The sequence below is a fragment of the Littorina saxatilis genome, linkage group LG7, assembly GCF_037325665.1.
Source record: "Littorina saxatilis isolate snail1 linkage group LG7, US_GU_Lsax_2.0, whole genome shotgun sequence".
NCBI classification, from domain to species: domain Eukaryota; kingdom Metazoa; phylum Mollusca; class Gastropoda; order Littorinimorpha; family Littorinidae; genus Littorina; species Littorina saxatilis.
In genome coordinates, this window is record NC_090251.1 from 16,963,708 (window position 1) to 16,982,900 (window position 19,193).

A 19,193-nucleotide genomic window follows, 5' to 3' on the forward strand; every position below is an offset into this window, starting at 1 on the left:
ACAAGAGAGTTGATGGACATTCTTGCTGTTTTGAAAATGTCAGATTTTAGTTTTAAGCAGCTTGGTAGCCAAGAAAAAAATGTGTTTGTGATCATTATTCGACTCACTGATCGAGTGATCAATTGATTTCTTAACAGTTTCATCATCATTGGAGTTTTACTTTTAGAAACCACTTAAACTTGTGTTTATGCGTGCAACACAAGCACCTTACACACAGTGACACACACACACACACACACACACACACACACACACACTGACAGACACACAAGCAGGCTGTTGCCAAGCTTTTCATTTATTTGGCAAAGAAATTAAAAAGCAAAGCAACTGTACTCTTTAAAAGTACATACAGTATGCCATTTTTAACGATTTATGCCTGTATACAGAGGTATTTCATCAAACATAGTCATGTACAATGTACTGATATTTCGTCAAATCCATGTGCACAATTGTGTCTGTGCTGATTCTATGTATATGTACAAATTGCCATTTTGGTTGTTGATGCAAATAGTGTGAATGATCATCGCCACACAACTCACATTATAAACATCCTTAATATCTTCAACAAAATCGTAATGCAGTCAAAAGAAAAATACAATAAAGGACACTCGGTAACCTCTCTCTCACACATACACACGCATACTGATTAAAAACATCACAACTACCAATGCTCATGACATACAAATGGATGAGCTTATGTTCCTCAATGGATAATATCTTTTGATACCATGACCGAATCACCTGAATAACTATGTTATTCACAGAAAAAAAGGGAAAATAAGAATGGGGTAGAGATTTGATTCCAAAAATAAATCAAAATCAAACATAACAAGAAGAGCAAACGCTCGATCGAGTCACTTTCGCAGTTCTGAATATTATATGAGGCATCAGATGGACAGGAAGAAATTGCTATTCACAACACAATGAGTCACGTTCACATAAAATTTGAGCCCGGTCACTTTTATAGTTTCCGAGAAAAGCCCAACGTTAAGTTGTGTGTTGCCGAACAGAAAAGGCTAGTTATCTCCCTTGTTTTTCTGATAACGTTCGTAAAAGGCTACAGATGTAAATACTTTGATGTAAAGAATAATCCTACAAAGTTTCAATCACATCCGATGAACTTTGTCAAAGATATAAAATGTCTAATTTTTCCTTTGACGCTGACCTGTGACCTTGAAAAAGGTCAAAGGTCAACGAAACCATCGTTAAAGTGTAGAGGTCATTGGAGGTCACGACTAAACAAAATATGAGCCCGATCGCTTTGATAGTTTCCGAGAAAAGTCCAACGTTAAGGTGGTGTCTACGGCCGGCCGGCCGGCCGGCCGGCCGGCCGGACAGACTAACACTGACCGATTACATAGTCACTTTTTCTCAAGTGACTCAAAAATGTTAGGGGAATTAACACAAGCAAAACTAAATTCAAGCGAAATAGAAAAATAAAATAGAAGTGTTAATAAAAACTGGAAACAAAAACGAACACATCCATTGCTATAAAAATATATATCATTTTAGATTACAGAACACTCCTGTATGATTAAATATTGGAACATGCAGCAAACAAAGAAAACAAACAAGACAAAAATTGCTTTCTTTCTTTCTTTATTTGGTGTTTAACGTCGTTTTCAACCATTCAAGGTTATATCACGACGGGGAAAGGGGGGAGATGGGATAGGGGAAAGGGGGGAGATGGGATAGAGCCACTTGTTAATTGTTTCTTGTTCACAAAAGCACTAATCAAAAAATTGCTCCAGGGGCTTGCAACGTAGTACATTATATGACCTTACTGGGAGAATGCAAGTTTCCAGTACAAAGGACTTTACATTTCTTACATACTGCTTGATTAAAATATTTACAAACATTGACTATATTCTATTCAAGAAACACTTAACAAGGGTAAAAGGAGAAACAGAACCGTTAGTCGCCTCTTACGACATGCTGGGTAGCATCGGGTAAATTCTTTCTCGTCCCAACCAATATGGGACTCCCCCTAACCCGCGGGGGGTACAAAAATTGCTGTAAAAGTCAATCACTTACAAATATGCGACATACTTGCTAAAAATATTTGCTTGCGAAGCAAAACAAAAAAACAACAAAAGTACTGCACATCCTTTGCGTCGGCTTTTAAAAATTAACAGAAAAAGTTGTGACCAATACCTGGCAAAACGTTACATAGCAAAGTGCAAAAACACAACTATGATTGGACTAGCAGTTCGAAGTTTCAACAGCACGTTATAAAGCATCAAACATACCCTGTGAACAAGACTATATGTTTGGAATCTTCAGATGATGTTTCACATTTCAAGACTTTCACTCAGATACATTCTTATGCACTCATCTCACTCAATACATGTATCCGGGCTATGTCAAGAACTATGTAGCTGTGGATCCACTAAAGCATGTATTCCATAACTTTCCCCTCCACAAAACCTTTCCGTCATCCTATCTGCTACTTGTCTTTCCTGCGGAGCTACAGTTACAACCACCCAAAGGACCAACCAAAAGACAGGTAGTCACCTTGAAAAGGTGAACTATATATAACTTTTTATAAGGGAAAAAACCCAACCTCAATGAGGATGGTAGTATTTATAAGAAGGTAGTCATTATGGAGAGGCGGTTTCCAGGGCAGGTTTAACTGTACATGGGTGCCCCAAGTAACCAAACTTTCATCATCAAAGTTATAGCAACAGTGCTCGGTTTGGGTGATTAGCATCCTTTATCACACACACACACACACACACACACACACACACACACACACACACACACACACACACACTGAATATGAAAAGGAAATTCTACAGATAATAATCTGTCTTAAAATGGCACCTTAATACAAGCTTCTGTCAAAACTGATTTGTCAGACTTACTGTGTCATTTGTATGGCTGTCATTTGTATTTCCAGGCTGTGTCACTTATGGAATATTTGCATTTGCAAGTTGGCCTTGATTTGCATTTACCAGCTTCTTTTGGAACAATATACACCTGATGTATGACAGCTTCTACTTTAAAAATTAATAATACCATTAAACATGATCATCATACTGCTTCAAAATTAATGCAAGCTTTCTGTATGGCAATGATAATAACTTTATGCACAATGCCATGATACAACAGTGAGGATTGTAAGTTTTCTAAAGAACTGACATTTTTTGGCAGAACTTTTCGCTGAGGAAAAAACAAAAACAAAAATTAACTATTTATGAGCATCTGTTGGATATACTGTACTGTACGTGCAGTATTCTTTTGTGCACAATCTTTCAAATGCTTGAGTAAATAACCGTACAAACGACTGAATAAAAAGGACAACATTTAACTTGTCCTGTTATTGTGTACAGAAGTTAAAAGTATCTAACTTCACAAGTAATCTTTCACAGAAGTTAAACATACCATAATGTAATATCAGGCAATTAATTTGTAAGATTTATTCTTCATCAAATATTTGGAAACAAACACAGCAGTATCTTCTTTGAAAACTGCAGAAATGCTGTAGTTGTTGCTATTTTGACTCGCATCAAAGGTAAACTTACAAAATCATAAATGTATTTGCCAAGGTACATGATTCAATGTACCAGCTGAAAACCACCAACCACAATCCTTGTGCTTGTATCAAATTTGAGCTTCACAAATGAGTCACAAAAGATTGACGCATCATAACAGCTCAATAATAAATTATGATGAATTAAACAAAAAACCAGCTTAAAATCAAATGTCAGCATCAGGAGGCGAGCCTACTTCGTTCGTAACTTTCCTCCTTCATATTTCACATACGAATGCAGTGTCCTCTGCCATTTCAGCAGCTGCACTTTGTCTTCAGGAGTATGATGATTAATAAGGTATATTTGTAGAGCAGTCCGATCTGCATGTATGTAGACACAACCATACAGTACAGGACACCAGTTTTTCAGTCCACAAAGCTCAACAGCTCTCAAATATCAGATCACAGTTTTTCTGATCTTCTCCTTGCATCTTGCAGATCCTTCATTTTTTTTTGATCTGGATGCAGAAGCAGTATAACTGAGCAAAGATCAGCTACAGTATGTTGGCAAAAGATGGTATGGAAGCACTGGACACATTCACAGAAAGAACTTGTTGTTGCGGATGTAGCAGAACAGCACAATGGCGGCCACCATGCCCAGAATCTGAAAACAGAGAAAAGTCATGAGTGACAGTATTCTTCAATTGACAATGTGACAGATCATTAGCTTGCATATCCGTACAGTGTGTGTGTGTGTGTGTGTGTGTGTTTGCGTGTGTGTGGAGTGCTGATAATGTGTGTGTGTGTGTTTGTGTGTGAGCATGTGTGGTGTGCTGATAATGTGTATGTGTGTGTGAGTGATCGTGCATGCGTACGTGTGTGTGTGTGTGCAAAACTAGCCGCACTGGGATGTACAGTGTGCTGTGTGTGTGTGTGTGTGTGCAAAGCTAACAGCCCTTACCTGCACAACCGCCACAGTAATTCCAACAACCCCTAGGATGTACATGTTCTTCACAAACCAGTAGTCTATCTCTCCCATGCAGCCCTGAAAAGAACAATAACATATGTCTTAATCCAGTGGTCTATCTCTGGAACACATTTTTACACACAAAATGCACGTTATGTTTTTCTGGTACCAGCAGTCAACTGTAAATTGCAGTGCTCATAATTGTGAAACAACAGAATAAGCTCCCGTCCAGGTAACTCATTTTTTCAATTATTGCATGCCATCTTATTGACAATGGAGAAGACACACCCATTTTTATCAATTCTAATACCTCGCCCCCCCCCCCCCCCCAAAACAACACACAAAAAAACAAAACAAAAAACCAAACCCAAACCAACACAAGTTACGCGAAGCGATGTCATAACAGAAAATCCCAGATGCTCTTGTACAGTACAGTAAAGTACTGAACATAACATTGCATCCTCTATCCTGAGTAAAATGCACCACGTGAAGAACAAGTCGCCCTACTCAGACTCCGCACTGGACATAACAGACTAAACCATCATATGGCCACAAAGCTGAAGCTAGTTCCCTCCCCCCTATGTCCGTGTGGCAAGAATCAGACAGCAGACCACATCCTGCAGGCTTGTCCATACACCACCTGGACACCACCTGGCCAGAGGAGACAGCGCAACAAAAGAAGCAATACGGCCCCAAAGAGGACTTGGAGAGGACAGCACGTTTCGCCCTGCAGTCCGGACTGACGATCTAACAGCGAACGACAAGAAGAAGAAGACCTCCCCAAATCTGAGAAAATCCGGTCTTAAAAAGGGGGGGGGGGGGGGGGGGGGTGGGGGGGGGGGGGGGGGGTGGTTCTTACAATGGGGGTACATTTACAGAGGTTATGAACACAAAATCTGAGAAAATAGGGTCTTTAAAGGGAGGGAGTCTTAAAAGGGGGGTTCCACTGTATCACTGCTGTGCAGGCCTTGTAAATGAAAAGCATTACGCACGGCTCATTTGTCTGCTAGGATTTCTAATTCTGAGAAGAAAAAAAATGCAAAATTTACCCTATCGAACCAAAATCTAGGTTCCAGCTTGCCGCAACCGTCCTCTGGATGCCTGCAACAAGAGTCAGGAACACGGCGCTCGGACGGCCACGCTCCGATGTTGAACCAGTCGCTGTAGTTGTTCACCCCACAACACTGCAGCTGCAAAACACAAAGGGGTATTCAGATATTATATCATCCTGTGACCCTAATGGAAATTCAAGCCGCTTTCTCACTGGGGAAAGCAAGCTGCCATTTCCAGTAAGGTGCTACAAAATTTTTGTTTTATTTTCTGCATGTGTGTATTCATCAGGGCCTAGCATTAGAAAAAGTGAGTTCAGCTTACAAAGGCGGGGGTCCTCCGAATTTGAAGATTTTTTGGGATATTTTTTGACCTAAAATGACCCCCTCCCCCCCCCAAAGAAGATTGAGCAACTAAATTATGCCTTCACCAACAAGCAAAACACAGACAGTGGCCTGTGATAGCAGCGAAGCCCTTGTTTGCGTAACCTATTTCTTTCTGGCACAACTGACAGTATGCTTTGCCAGAAATAGCAACCTTTCGGAGCCATAGTCCGTATCGGCACATTACTTCTTCTGTCTTGCCTTCCGCCTTCGGAACAAAATCCAGCCATTCCCACTTCCAGGAATACCTGGATTCTTTGTCACTGAATGGCTGACCACGTTCAACAATGTCGCTTCGAGACATTATTTCAAGTCTAGAGCCACAAAACACCGGCACAAAGCATGCTCGCGCGATGCCAGAGGAAGTGCGTGCTCAAGCAAACTGTCAAACCGATTGAGAATTGAACCGAACGGCGCACAAAACAAAAGCTGGGACTGTTTGGGTTTACCGTTTGGGAATAACAGGTTTTTGCATTTCGGCGTACACCAAATCGAGTTCCGCGTACTGGAGATGTTATTTCGGCGTAAAGTACGCCGAACGGCTTACAATGCTAGGCCCTGATTCATGTTTCCAAGCCCTGAGACTTCTGCTGTGTACTTGGGATCATTAACATGCGCATGCATGCAGTTGGGCGAGTTCAGACATATACTGGAATTCCCCCAAAGACAGAATACGGCTACCGGGGTTTATATTTATATTTTCTACAAATGTGTTTTAGCTTAGTACTCACCTCTACCTGCAGCGAGTCCATGACCAGCCACCACTCCTCGGGGTCACGTGACCTGCTTGGTGACCGCTGATTGGACGGCCCCGAGGGATGCGATACTGTTTTGTAGTCCTGCTGGATGCTCGTGAGCAAGTCTTTCTCAATGACCGACCGCAGCTGGAACAAACAGTAACACATGAAGTGCTTATCAACCAAGGGGAACAAGAGAACACTGCATGTATTACTACTCACAACTCCATAATGTCAGGATCGTTTGCTCTTATACTATGGGTTTTGTTGGACTGTTTTCAACCCAATATTTCCTACCCAACAGGGCAGTGCGAGATAAACAAAAAATATGCTCTCTGTGAGGATGATATTTTTTATGTAGTCCTGTGAGGTTACCCTCTTGGAAATTTAGGTAGCTTTCTCTCTGAGGAAAGCGAGATGGCAACAGTTTGGCGCTATCCATTCTTTCCCCTTTCTTTTTCCTGCATGCCTGTATTCATGTTTTCAAGATCTGAGACTTTCGCTGTGAACTTGGATCCTTTACTATGCGCATGCATGCACACGGGGTTGTTCAGACACCCAGAAGAGTCTGCACAAAGTTGACTCAAACCCACACGGATAGCGACAACTGGTTTTGAAGCCGGCGCTTCTACCAACTGAGCTATTTCCCTGCCTGCTATTATTAATTGATCATCCAACTTACCTCATCCTTATGTAGGAATCCTAACGCACCAGCAGTTATCTCCAAAGTGAAGATGAGCAAAACCATGATGAAGTACTGAAACAAAGTTCACAAGTCTTGAAATAAGTCGCACATCTCAAAACTAGAAAATGATTGACAACATATTATGATGCAGTGAGGGCATGTAAAATAATTCTTATACAGTGTGTATGAGAAGTTAGACTCAAGACGTAATATTCAACAGTTTATGTAAAAATGGTGAAAAAGAATGGTGGGTCTTTTATTTTAATTTTATAATTATCCCTTTCAACCCTTTGCTATTCAAAACAAAATTCTTCTCTGCGAATTCTTCGACAGCAAGCAAAATCAAATCTACAAACTCACCCCGATCAGCATGCACTGATTCTCGTAGAAGGCGCCACAACAGCCCAGAAAGCCCACCAATAGGATGATGGCCCCAGCAGTGATGCAGAGTGCAGATGCACTGAGAAAGGCATGTGTTGGCAGGATGGAGATGTGGGGGCTACGGTTAATCTGGAGCCACACTCCTAGCGACAGGACGCCACAACCCAGCAACTGAAAGAATAAAGCATGCATCAATTGTTGAGTGCACAGAGATACTTGTGTGTAGGCAAGTTGGGGACTATGGTTAATTTGGAAACACACTCCTAGCGACAGGACGCCACAACCCAGCAACTGAAAGAATAAACCATTCAAAGGATGCATAAACTGTTGAGTGCGCTGAGAAACATGTGTGTAGACAAGTTGGAAGTGGGGACTTCGGTTAATCTGTAGCCACACTCCTAGCAACAGCACTCCACAACCCAGCAACTGAAAGAATAAACCATTCAAAAGATGCATAAACTGTCTAGGTACGTGGTATCAAACTAGTTTGCCATGGACCTAACTTTCCGCTGCTCATGATGACAAAGCCACCGAGACAAACGTCATTCTAGGAACACTGTTGCGCTTGGTGTTTCCCCTGGAAGAATTTTGACAACTAATATACAAATGAGGGTAGTTGCCCTGTACAGGGATTTCCTCAAGAAATTAAGAAGAAGAAGAACTTACACATCACACTATACTTTCTAGAGTAACGTCTTTCTTGCCATATATATACCAACTACCATCCATTGCAAGACTTATCCCCATATTTCAGGGGAGCCGCTGATGACCTGTGAACGACAGCAACCTTTGTCGTCTCCAATCAATCAATCAATATGAGGCTTATATCGCGCGTATTCCGTGGGTACCGTTCTAAGCGCAGGGATTTATTTTTTATTTTTATTTTTATGCAATTTATTTATGCCGTGTGAGATGGAATTTTTTTTACACAATACATCACGCATTCACATCGGCCAGCAGATCGCAGCCATTTTGGCGCATATCCTACTTTTCACGGCCTATTATTCCAAGTCACACGGGTATTTTGGTGGACATTTTTATCTATGCCTGTACAATTTTGCCAGGAAAGACCCTTTTGTCAATCGTGGGATCTTTAACGTGCACACCCCAATGTAGTGCACCGAAATGGCTGCGATCTGCTGGCCGATGTGAATGCGTGATGTATTGTGTAAAAAAATTCCATCTCACACGGCATAAATAAATCCCTGCGCCTTGAATATGTGCGCGATATAAATTGCATAAAAAAATAAAATTAAAATTTTTTTTTTAAAAATCCCTGCGCTTAGAACTGTACCCACGGAATACGCGCGATATAAGCCTCATATTGATTGATTGATTGATGCTTTTTTAAACTCAACCAAGTGACTGCCGTAATGTTTCATTTTGTCTGTGCAATTGTTCCACAAACTAACCGCTCTTGTTTTTTAATTTTGAAAGGTTAGCAGTCTATCTGTTTCAGATTTCAAGAGACTGCACTGCAATAACAATTTAACACATAATTGCAATGTACACAAGTAAGACTTACCCAGATGAAGACGTTGAAGCCAAAGAAGATGTATTTCACACAGCTGAAGCTTATCTTTTCTCCCATGTTGGCTGGTTTGATGGGATGTCTCGTACAGCTGCACATCACAAATACACACAAAGGTCAATGAAACGTGAAGTATATTTCATTTACTAATATTTTTTTTTAATAATGTTTGTCCCTGAGTCAGCAATGCAGTACTATTACTTGTTTATTTGCTGGGCAAAAGTAAGCAGTTTTTGTCTTGCATCCCCATGACTGATCATGCATGATCAGCAGTGATCTTACATGATCATGTATTTTCGTCGTTACCTCCTCACATAGCCGGTCCAGGATAACCAGGATGCTTCATTTGAAAATCCTCAGAAGATGAAGTATTGCTGCCTACATGGCTGGTTGATCGATTTTAAGAAAAACGGCTGTAAATGTACCTCTAATCTTCCCATTTTGATCACAGATCTGATTCACCTTCCCTGTAAGTTTTAAGTGTTGGTGCACTCAACAACAACAGGAACATACTTGAAATTGCTTGCACAAAAACTACAGATAATTATGCTTTATTTCTGGAACACACCTGCAGACAGACAGAAGCACAGAGCGACCGACAGACACACCGGCAAACAAATGATTTTCATTCCTGTATCTATGCCAGTAAATACATTAGCCTGTATTTCTGTAAAAAAGAGTACTTTTCTTAGACACAGATTTACATCCCCCCCTCTGACTCAACATGACAAACAATGACTCTCATAACAAGTAATATTACCAACAGCTATCATAACATTTCTCATGCATCATGCAGGCATGAGAGAGAGATCTGATGATTCCTTTCCAACATGTGACAATTTAGGTAAAGAACACAGGACCTATTTTAAATATGTAATGGTTAAAGAGCTTACTTCCACCATGAATCAAACTGGAAAAAAACTACATGTACTAAGCAATATATCACAGCTAGTAGATTGACCAACATTTGGAAAAGAAAAAAAAGAGAACAACCAAACAAAACACTTGATTTTTACATTACAAAGAAAAACGTTCAGAACACCATTTACCTGTGAGTTTTCATATTGGACATGCTGCATAAATGATCCATGATTGCAGAATAGTTTTGTTTCTGCACGGTCTTTGCACAGATTTATCAGAAACAAACTAGAGAATTGCTGGTTCTAAAACTCTCAGTCTCACTGACAGGTGCAGAGCTGTGAGTCCGTCAGAGAATGTATGCTTTTGCACTGCTCAATTCAGCCCCAAGTTCCAATATATATACACAATACAATGAACTTCAGTCAATACTGTTTTTAGAGTTTTAGACTGCTAAAATAGTAGTGATGGCACTGGCAGATACTAGTTAAAAGAACAATGAAAAATGTGATGAAAAAATCACAATTGAATGTTATTGCTGTTTTGTAATCTGGGACAAAACACTGCAGGAAAGATTAAATTTAAAAACAATCTTCTTTTCAATTTTGGTTCACAACGCAGTCCATTTTAGTTGCTTGATCATTCAAAAGATCTGAAAAGTAGCAGCCAGGCATTGTGCTGGGAACAGGTTCTCTGTCAAATACAAATGATCTCTTCAGTTCTCTCTCACAATTAGTGAATTGCAACACCTATGAGCTACAACGATAAAGCTCCCCGATGCTTGTCAGATACTGTCAATTTTCACGTCCTTGTCCCGAACTAAGTCCTGCACAAGCCTCCAGCAGAATGCAAAATACAACCTTCTCCGGGAGAGACATTCACTCGACTGGTCAAATCTCTCTCGCTAATCCGCTAAAGTAGTCATCATGGCGTCACTTCATCTCCCGTGTCCACTAAACAATGCTGTCCAAAAACAGTCCACAGCCACGTGCTCACACTGCCCACAGCAAACTCATAAAAAACAGCAGCGACTAATTACTCTGCGTAAATTATGAGACGAATTTGGCATGCTATGTGGCACGATGGTGCCTGATGTGAGTTGATGCAAAGAGCAAACAAACAGTCCGAACAGAGACGGCCTTGTCTACCCTGTGTCCAGTTTAGAACTGTTCCCCATGTCCAGTTTGGGACTGCCCAGTGCATGGCCAGCTCTGACCGGTCAACACCACCTGCTTGACCAGCTTAAACAAGCTGTGGACCGTACCTGAGCAGGTCCGACGGGGAAAAAAGAGGGCAGCGCAGAGTGTGATCAAACTGGTCAATGTTTAACCATTAGCCCTTTTTCTGAGAACGTTTCAATATTTTGTGGATGAACAAATAGATCCCGTCCGTGTGACTCTTTACTTCATAATGATAAAATGATGGCAATGAACGTTTTTGAAACTGTTTATTATGAAATAATTGCATGCCTTGACCTTGTTTGTTCCAAGGTGGGAGGCTATTTTCAAACTGCAAATGAAACCCCTCTTGCTGTGTTTTTCATTGTGAAACTTTAAAAGGTTTTGCCTGCATAAAAACACACACACTCAGGTTCGAACTTAAACTGCAGACACATGGGAATATTTTAAGTTGGATTCGTTTGGTTTGAGGTATTTTTAGCTGATTTTATGTTACAGTATACTAATTTTAGTGACGACAACGACGACAACAACGACAACAACAACTGATGTTTCAAACAGCATGTAAATAGAGAATACTACATGGCTTGCTGTGTCGTACCAGATTTACACAAGTTGTTTTTAAAAATATTGAACTGCGAGCGAAAGCGAGCTGTTCACTATTTGTAAAAGGAACGAGTGTAAATCTGGTACGAAACAGCAAGCCATGTAGTATTCTGTTTATCCTACATACTGTACTTTATACGTGTATTTTACTGAAAATGTCCTGCAGTCTTGGCAGCTTAATTGAAGACGCTTGTTTTGGAACCTCGATCTCTTCTAAAGCCTCGTGCAATCTATTACGTCAAAGCAAATTAACGTCACTCTGAAAGTGCGGTGTGACAAAAAGATTCATCGAGGGTAATTAGCGAGCGCAATTTTTTTTCTACAATGACGTTTGTCTCGGTGACTTTGGCATCATAAGCCGTGGAAAAACAGGTCCCTGCCAGACTTGCTTGACATGACCTCATTTACATGATATACACACATGTGATTTGAACGATTATTTTCTCACGAGTGTCTCTCTCACGTATGTATAATGTAGGATAAAGCCATGTTTCAAACAAGAAATATGTTGCTGCAACTTAAACCACACAATTTCCTACTTTTCCCACTCTGTCACACATAATGATAAACTAGCAACATATGACACAGTCATATATATGGCAGTTTAGAAAGCATGACCACATAAGAGACTACCAGGACCAGAAATGCACAGAGAGAGAGAGAGAGAGAGAGAGAGAGAGAGAGAGAGAGAGAGAGAGAGAGAGAGAGAGAGAGAGAGAGAGAGAGAGAGAGAGAGAGAGAGAGAGAGAGAGAGAGAGAGAGAGAGAGAGAGAAAGAGAGAGAGAGAGAGAGATGCTTTCTTTATTTGGTGTTTAACGTCGTTTTCAACCACGAAGGTTATATCGCGACTGAGAGAGAGAGATGATGATGATGATGATGGAACTTTATTTTTCAAGGATAGAGGTTTAAGGCGACGCTTTTCTTACAACCGGTCCTTACTTCTAATACAAATGTCTAATAAATGATAAACAAGTAAAGCAACATGACAAATAAACAAATTAAACGAACGACCCAGCAAACAATCGACAAGTAAGCACAAAATGACAAAGTAAGCAACATACAAATCAAAAGCGAAACATGCAACATGTTAATTGAGGTGATCGACGGTAAAATTCACACAATACCAACGTTTACACTAATGCTTACAATGATTATATGGTGTAAATGATGATGATGAAGATGATAATGATGATGATGATGATGATGATGATGATGATAATGATGATGTTGATGGAAAATCGCAACATAAATTCCACATAATACATGTAATAAAGAACATATTTTTGAAATTCATAAAGCTTTGCCAATTGTTGACAGCTACTTGCACATGTTATAGCCATCTAGGTAGACATATAATGATTATGCAGAGCTTGTTTAAAACTCTTTAGTGAGGTTAATGATCTTATTACAGACGGAAGAGAGAGAGAGAGAGAGAGAGAGAGAGAGAGAGAGAGAGAGAGAGAGAGAGAGAGAGAGAGAGAGAGAGAGAGAGATTAGCAGACAGACAGGTAAAAAAAAGAGACATACGCAGAAACTTGCTTGAACTGCTGAAAATACTCCAAAGGCACTGGCACTTCATATCCATTTCCCACTCGTCCATTCTCCGACATTATATTCAAGTAAAACAACCTGAGCTTCTGTGACACGGACAGTTTATGAGTATGACTCGTATTGAGGTAACTTAATACCACTTCACTTAACTTTAATTCCTAACAGATTCACAGCTATAGTAGTACTGCTATTTATATTAGATGAGTAGTCTCTGACTGACTGACCACCAACTTGTACAATGTAATAAGACATTGTGAAAGATCAGGATCCTATATGATCATCACACATTTCCCTGTTAGATCTGATGGAAAATTCCCTTCGAGCTCAACACCATTCACCGGTCACAAAAGTTTACAGTAGTCACAGTTTCCATTACGAGCTATCTAGGTCAGAAATCTAATTGAATTTTTCTTAAACAATGGAAGGAAGCTCCATCCAAAACCACCATATAGACAGGTTTTCCAGAACATTATTAGTGTATTACTATTACTTTTCCACAGCTAGACTAACAAACAACAGGATACACGATTTTAAAAGAACCACGTAGTAAGAGGGAGTGTTAGTCATTTGTTTCCCGTATGCCTCAGTGCGTGGGATTGCCAACCACCCCCACCCCCCCTTCCCTCCTCACACACAGAGACACACTTCCCTAATTCTCGTCTGCAATGTAGGAAATGTGGATGTGTGCTGAGTCTTACACTCCACGGTTGCTACTGCTTCAACTAGAAATGTGACGTTTTGATTGTAAGCATGTGTGCTGCGAACAAGCCAACATTGTTGTTCCAAAAAGGCACTGAATAAAGAGCATACGATCTTCGGCGACAAAAAATACACAGAAACTGAGAAAGGCCGAAAAACAATAACTAAGTGTTGGCAGACGTGTATTTCGAGGAAAGAAACAGCAGCAAGTGAACGTTTACCTCTCTACCTGCACAGGACAGATAAACAGAGAAAAGAAACCTGGTGTGCTTTGTATGCATCTTATGAAACTTACCAAATATCTCCAAGACTGCCGATAAATTATGCTTGTTGACAAATTTCGTCTGCCATCTTGAATTACAGGAAGATAAGCATTGCAAGGGAAGTAACCCTCTCCGCAAAGAAAGCGAATTTGCTTACTGATTACCTTTCTTGCTCTTGATTTTTAGTTGCAAACTTGTGCAATTTCAGTACCCGTTGTTCTGCTGAAACCCAGACTGCCTTTATTTTCCTAAGTGTGGGAAATATTCCGGGCAGAAGAATAACTACAACAAAGCCCCACCATAAGCTGTGCTGGTAAAGCAAGAGATAATGAACGAAGTTTTGCCCAGGGAGGATAACCACTGAAACAATATCACCATGCAATCACTCCAAAAGCAAAATAATATTTCCATTTTTTTTTTTAAAGCTAGCGGTCTACTAACAACCCAAAAAAGAACAGCACGCACGAGTTGTTAGAGTTAAAAGCTGACAATAATTCGACCTGCAAACTTCTTCTAAGAAGTAGGCTAGAACTTCCGAAATAACTGACTCGCCACTTTTACTGATGATTCGTTCCCCAACGATAAAGGCACTTCCACAGTAAAAGCCGCGGCACTGAATGTCAATACTATATGACAAACAACAAAAAGGAAGCAACAAAAGGAGGAATATATATTTTGTGTCTAATGAAATCGATCTCAGTATTGCAAATCTTGCGACTCGATTGAAGTTCCTCAATTTTCAGATTTTCTTTTTCTTTTGCAGAGAAGGCTGAATTGTCTGAAAACAAACGAACGAAACAAAGCTAACACAGAAAAATGTAATTTGAGACAGGATATGAGAGTTGCTCAATGTCTTACGAAAAATGTGATGAGGTGTGTAAGTACCTCAAGAGAACTTCCGAAACAGAAAAGTTTCACCCAAAACAAACTTCAAGAACTTTTCAGCTGAGTGGCCGTGATTTCCTCCGACAGCACTGCTGTCGGATCGCAAAGCTTGACCCTAAACAGAACACACCCCGTGTTAATCCAAAGGAACACGTACCTTGTCTAACAAAAGTTTAAACTATTTATTATTAAACCCGTCTTTGTAAATTTTAGCCAAACTAAAGCTGGACTTCCAATTAATGACCCATGGCAAAAACTTACGACGGATCATGGCACCGGTGGTCGGCCATCTTGAACCGCTCTGTTTTTCTTGCAGACTGTGAAGACAGCTCTGGAACCAGCCGGCCAGAGAGCACATTCACGCTGCGATGGTCGGAGAAGGCCTGCCATCAACAGCTGCTACGGAAGGGGGCGTGTTCACAGGCGTATGAACTCATGAGGGTTCATCAAAGTTCATGAACTCGAAGACAAACAAAGGCGCCCGAAATAAAATCTTTTCTGGTGTCTTTCTGGCATTAGAGACTCTTAGCCATTGTTTTTTTTTCTCATGTCGTAATTCAAAACGTCTACACTGTACAAACAACAACAACAACAACAACGACAACAACAACTGAATTTAGATTTATCATTGCGCTGGGAGCGGATTGCATTACAGTGGCGCTTCCCACAGACATGACAGACATAGAAAGAATACTCTTTCTATGCCTGTGGGCCCCCCCCCCCTCCCCCCTACCCCCTCTCAGTTTGAGTCTTACATTTTTAAGACCTTGCCCCCCTCCCCCCCCCTCACCCAGGTGAAGATTTGTGAAAGGGTGAGGGGGGGGGGAGGGGGGGTACTCTGTAACTGGACACACGGCCCGGGTAAAATCATCAGTGTTCGCCTCCAAAAATAATGCTATAGAGGTACATTTGTTATTGTGTGTCGTTTCTTTTTGCTTTGCCGGCAATGGGAAATTGTCATTGCGGGTTGACTCGCACCAAATCATAGTGTGAACCTACTGCAGACACATAATGACTATATTTAAATTATCTTTGTTTATCATTTCAGTGTTCCTCCCAGGGCGTCAGCTATTACAGTTATCCGTTGCGGCTGCCTTACATAATTGACTCAAAAATGGAGCGAGCGAAGGAGAAACAAGTCGCGTAAGGCGAAAATACAACATTTAGTCAAGTAGCTGTCGAACTCACAGAATGAAACTGAACGCAATGCAACGCAGCAAGACCGCATACTCGTAGCATCGTCAGTCACCCGCTCACGGCAAAGACAGTGAAATTGACAAGAAGAGCGGGGTGGTAGTTGCGCTGGGAAGGATAGCACGCTTTTCTGTACCTCTCTTCGTTTTAACTTTCTGAGCGTGTTTTTAATCCAAACATATCATATCTATATGTTTTTGGAATCAGGAACCGACAAGGAATAAGATGAAAGTGTTTTAAAATTGATTTGGAAAATTTAATTTTGATAATAATTTTTATATATTTAATTTTCAGAGCTTGTTTTTAATCCGAATATAACATATTTATATGTTTTTGGAATCGGCAAATGATGGAGAATAAGATAAACGTAAATTTGGATCGTTTTATAAATTTTTATTTTTTTTTTACAATTTTCAGATTTTTAATGACCAAAGTCATTGATTAATTTTTAAGCCACCACGCTGAAATGCAGTACCGAAGTCCGGGCTTCGTCAAACATTACCCGACCAAAATTTCAACCAATTTGGTTGAAAAATGAGGGCGTGACAGTGCCACCTCAACTTTCACGAAAAGCCGGATATGACGTCATCAAAGACATTTATCAAAAAAATGAAAAAAACGTCTGAGGATATCATACCCATGAACTCTCATGTCAAATTTCATAAAGATCGGTCCAGTAGTTTAGTCTGAATCGATCTACACACACACACACACAGACAGACAGACAGATACACACACACACACACACACACTCGCACATACACCACGACCCTCGTCTCGATTCCCCCCTCTACGTTAAAACATTTAGTCAAAACTTGACTAAATGTAAAAATGTGAAACAACTTCACAAAAAAGCCGGCCCGCGAAGAAAAAGAAACAAGTCGCGTAAGGCGAAAATACAACATTTAGTCAAGTAGCTGTCGAACTCACAGAATGAAACTGAACGCAATGCAACGCAGCAAGACCGTATACTCGTAGCATCGTCAGTCCACCGCGCACGGCAAAGGCAGTGAAATTGACAAGAAGAGCGGGGTAGTACTTGCGCTGAGAAGGATAGCACGCTTTTCTGTACCTCTCTTCGGTTTAACTTTCTGAGCGTGTTTTTAATCCAAACATATCATATCTATATGTTTTTGGAATCAGGAACCGACAAGGAATAAGATGAAAGTGTTTTTAAATTGATTTCGACAATTTAATTTTGATAATAATTTTTTTATATTTAATTTTCAGAGCTTGTTTTAATCCAAATATAACATATTTATATGTTCTTGGAATCAGCAAATGATGGAGAATAAGATGAACGTAAATTTGAATCGTTTTATAAAATTTTTTTTTTTTTTTAATTTTCAGATTTTTAATGACCAAAGTCATTAATTAATTTTTAAGCCACCAAGCTGAAATGCAATACCGAAGTCCGGGCTTCGTCGAAGATTACTTGACCAAAATTTCAACCAATTTGGTTGAAAAATGAGAGCGTGACAGTGCCGCCTCAACTTTCACGAAAAGCCGGATATGACGTCATCAAAGACATTTATCCAAAAAAAGAAAAAAACGTTCGGGGATATCAATCCCAGGAACTCTCATGTCAACTTTCATAAAGATCGGTCCAGTAGTTTGGTCTGAATCGCTCTACACACACGCACGCACACACACACATACACCACACCCTCGTCTCGATTCCCCCCTCTACGTTAAAACATTTAGTCAAAACTTGACTAAATGTAAAAACAAGTCGCGTTAGGAGAAATTACTACATTTAGTCAAGCTGTGGAACTCACAGAATGAAACTGAACGTAGTCCGCCGCTAGTGCAAAAGGCAGTGAAAGTGACGAGCCTGTTTGGCGCGGTAGCGATTGCGCTGTGCTTCATAGCACGCTTTACTGTACCTCTCTTTGTTTTAACTTTCTGAGCGTGTTTTTAATCCAAACATATCATATCTATATGTTTTTGGAATCAGGAACCGACAAGGAATAAGATGAAATAGTTTTTAAAACGATTTCGGAAATTTAATTTTGATCATAATTTTTATATTTTTAATTTTCAGAGCTTGTTTTTAATCCAAATATAACATATGTATGTGTTTTTGGAATCAGAAAATGACGAAGAATAAGATGAAGTTGTTTTGGGATCGTTTAATAAAAACATAATTTTAATTACAAGTTTCCGATTTTTAATGACCAAACTCACTCATTAGTTTTTAAGCCACCGAGCTGAAATGCAATACCAAACCCCGGCCTTCGTCGAAGATTGCTTGGCCAAAATTTCAATCAATTTAATTGAAAAATGAGGGTGTGACAGTGCCGCCTCAACTTTAACAAAAAGCCGGATATGACGTCATCAAAGGTATTTATCGAAAAAATGAAAAAAACGTCCGGGGATATCATACCCAGAAACTTTCATGTCAAATTTCATAAAGATCGGCCTAGTAGTTTAGTCTGAATCGCTCTACACAGACAGACAGACAGCATATGAACCTCTGCTGCTATAAGAGGTACCACTAGAGTTTTCCCTCGTCTGTTGTAGGTCTGGTATGGCACCTGTCAAATGTGACGAGCAACCATAGCAGCAAGCCGTATTGTTTACAATAGCGCAGAGCGACTGGCTGTCCCAGCGGCTTTACTAAGGGAAAGAAGGGAGAGATCCTAAACGTTGCGGCCTTAGCCGATGTAGGTGACCTACATATGTACAGTTTTAACCTACTTAGTAGTCAACAAATCTTTTGCGCGTTAACTGGGCAACAAAACCAAAAC

The 19,193-nt window shown here is 40.2% G+C and overlaps 1 protein-coding gene across 3 annotated transcripts; it reads right to left on the minus strand.

The window, feature by feature from the left end:
- Positions 1–274: 274 nt before the first annotated feature.
- Positions 275–15,646, minus strand: LOC138970822 (tetraspanin-4-like). Of its 3 annotated transcripts, none has more exons than XM_070343356.1 (8): positions 15,511–15,646; positions 9,204–9,300; positions 7,658–7,849; positions 7,295–7,369; positions 6,607–6,759; positions 5,492–5,632; positions 4,437–4,520; positions 275–4,139 (listed from the first exon to the last, which is right to left on the minus strand). In XM_070343356.1, the coding sequence occupies exons 1-8, from the start codon at positions 15,537–15,539 to the stop codon at positions 4,074–4,076; spliced, it is 837 nt and encodes a 278-aa protein (XP_070199457.1). In that variant the 5' UTR covers positions 15,540–15,646; the 3' UTR covers positions 275–4,073. The 3 variants fall into 3 exon arrangements, with proteins under 3 accessions (XP_070199457.1, XP_070199458.1, XP_070199456.1); XM_070343357.1 differs by lacking the exon at positions 15,511–15,646 and adding an exon at positions 14,397–14,475; XM_070343355.1 differs by lacking the exon at positions 15,511–15,646 and adding an exon at positions 13,379–13,940.
- Positions 15,647–19,193: the final 3,547 nt, after the last annotated feature.

What these genes read in the sequence shown, in the direction of transcription:
- LOC138970822 (XM_070343355.1), bottom strand. Translation starts at nt 13,461, where the DNA reads ATGTCGGAGAATGGACGAGTGGGAAATGGATATGAAGTGCCAGTGCCT. An exon ending in ATCAGTGCATGCTGATCGGG is followed by an intron (nt 7,370 to 7,657) that starts GTGAGTTTGTAG and finishes ACTTTGTTTCAG; the next exon opens with TACTTCATCATGGTTTTGCT. An exon ending in CTAGATTTTGGTTCGATAGG is followed by an intron (nt 4,521 to 5,491) that starts GTAAATTTTGCA and finishes TGTTCTTTTCAG; the next exon opens with GGCTGCATGGGAGAGATAGA.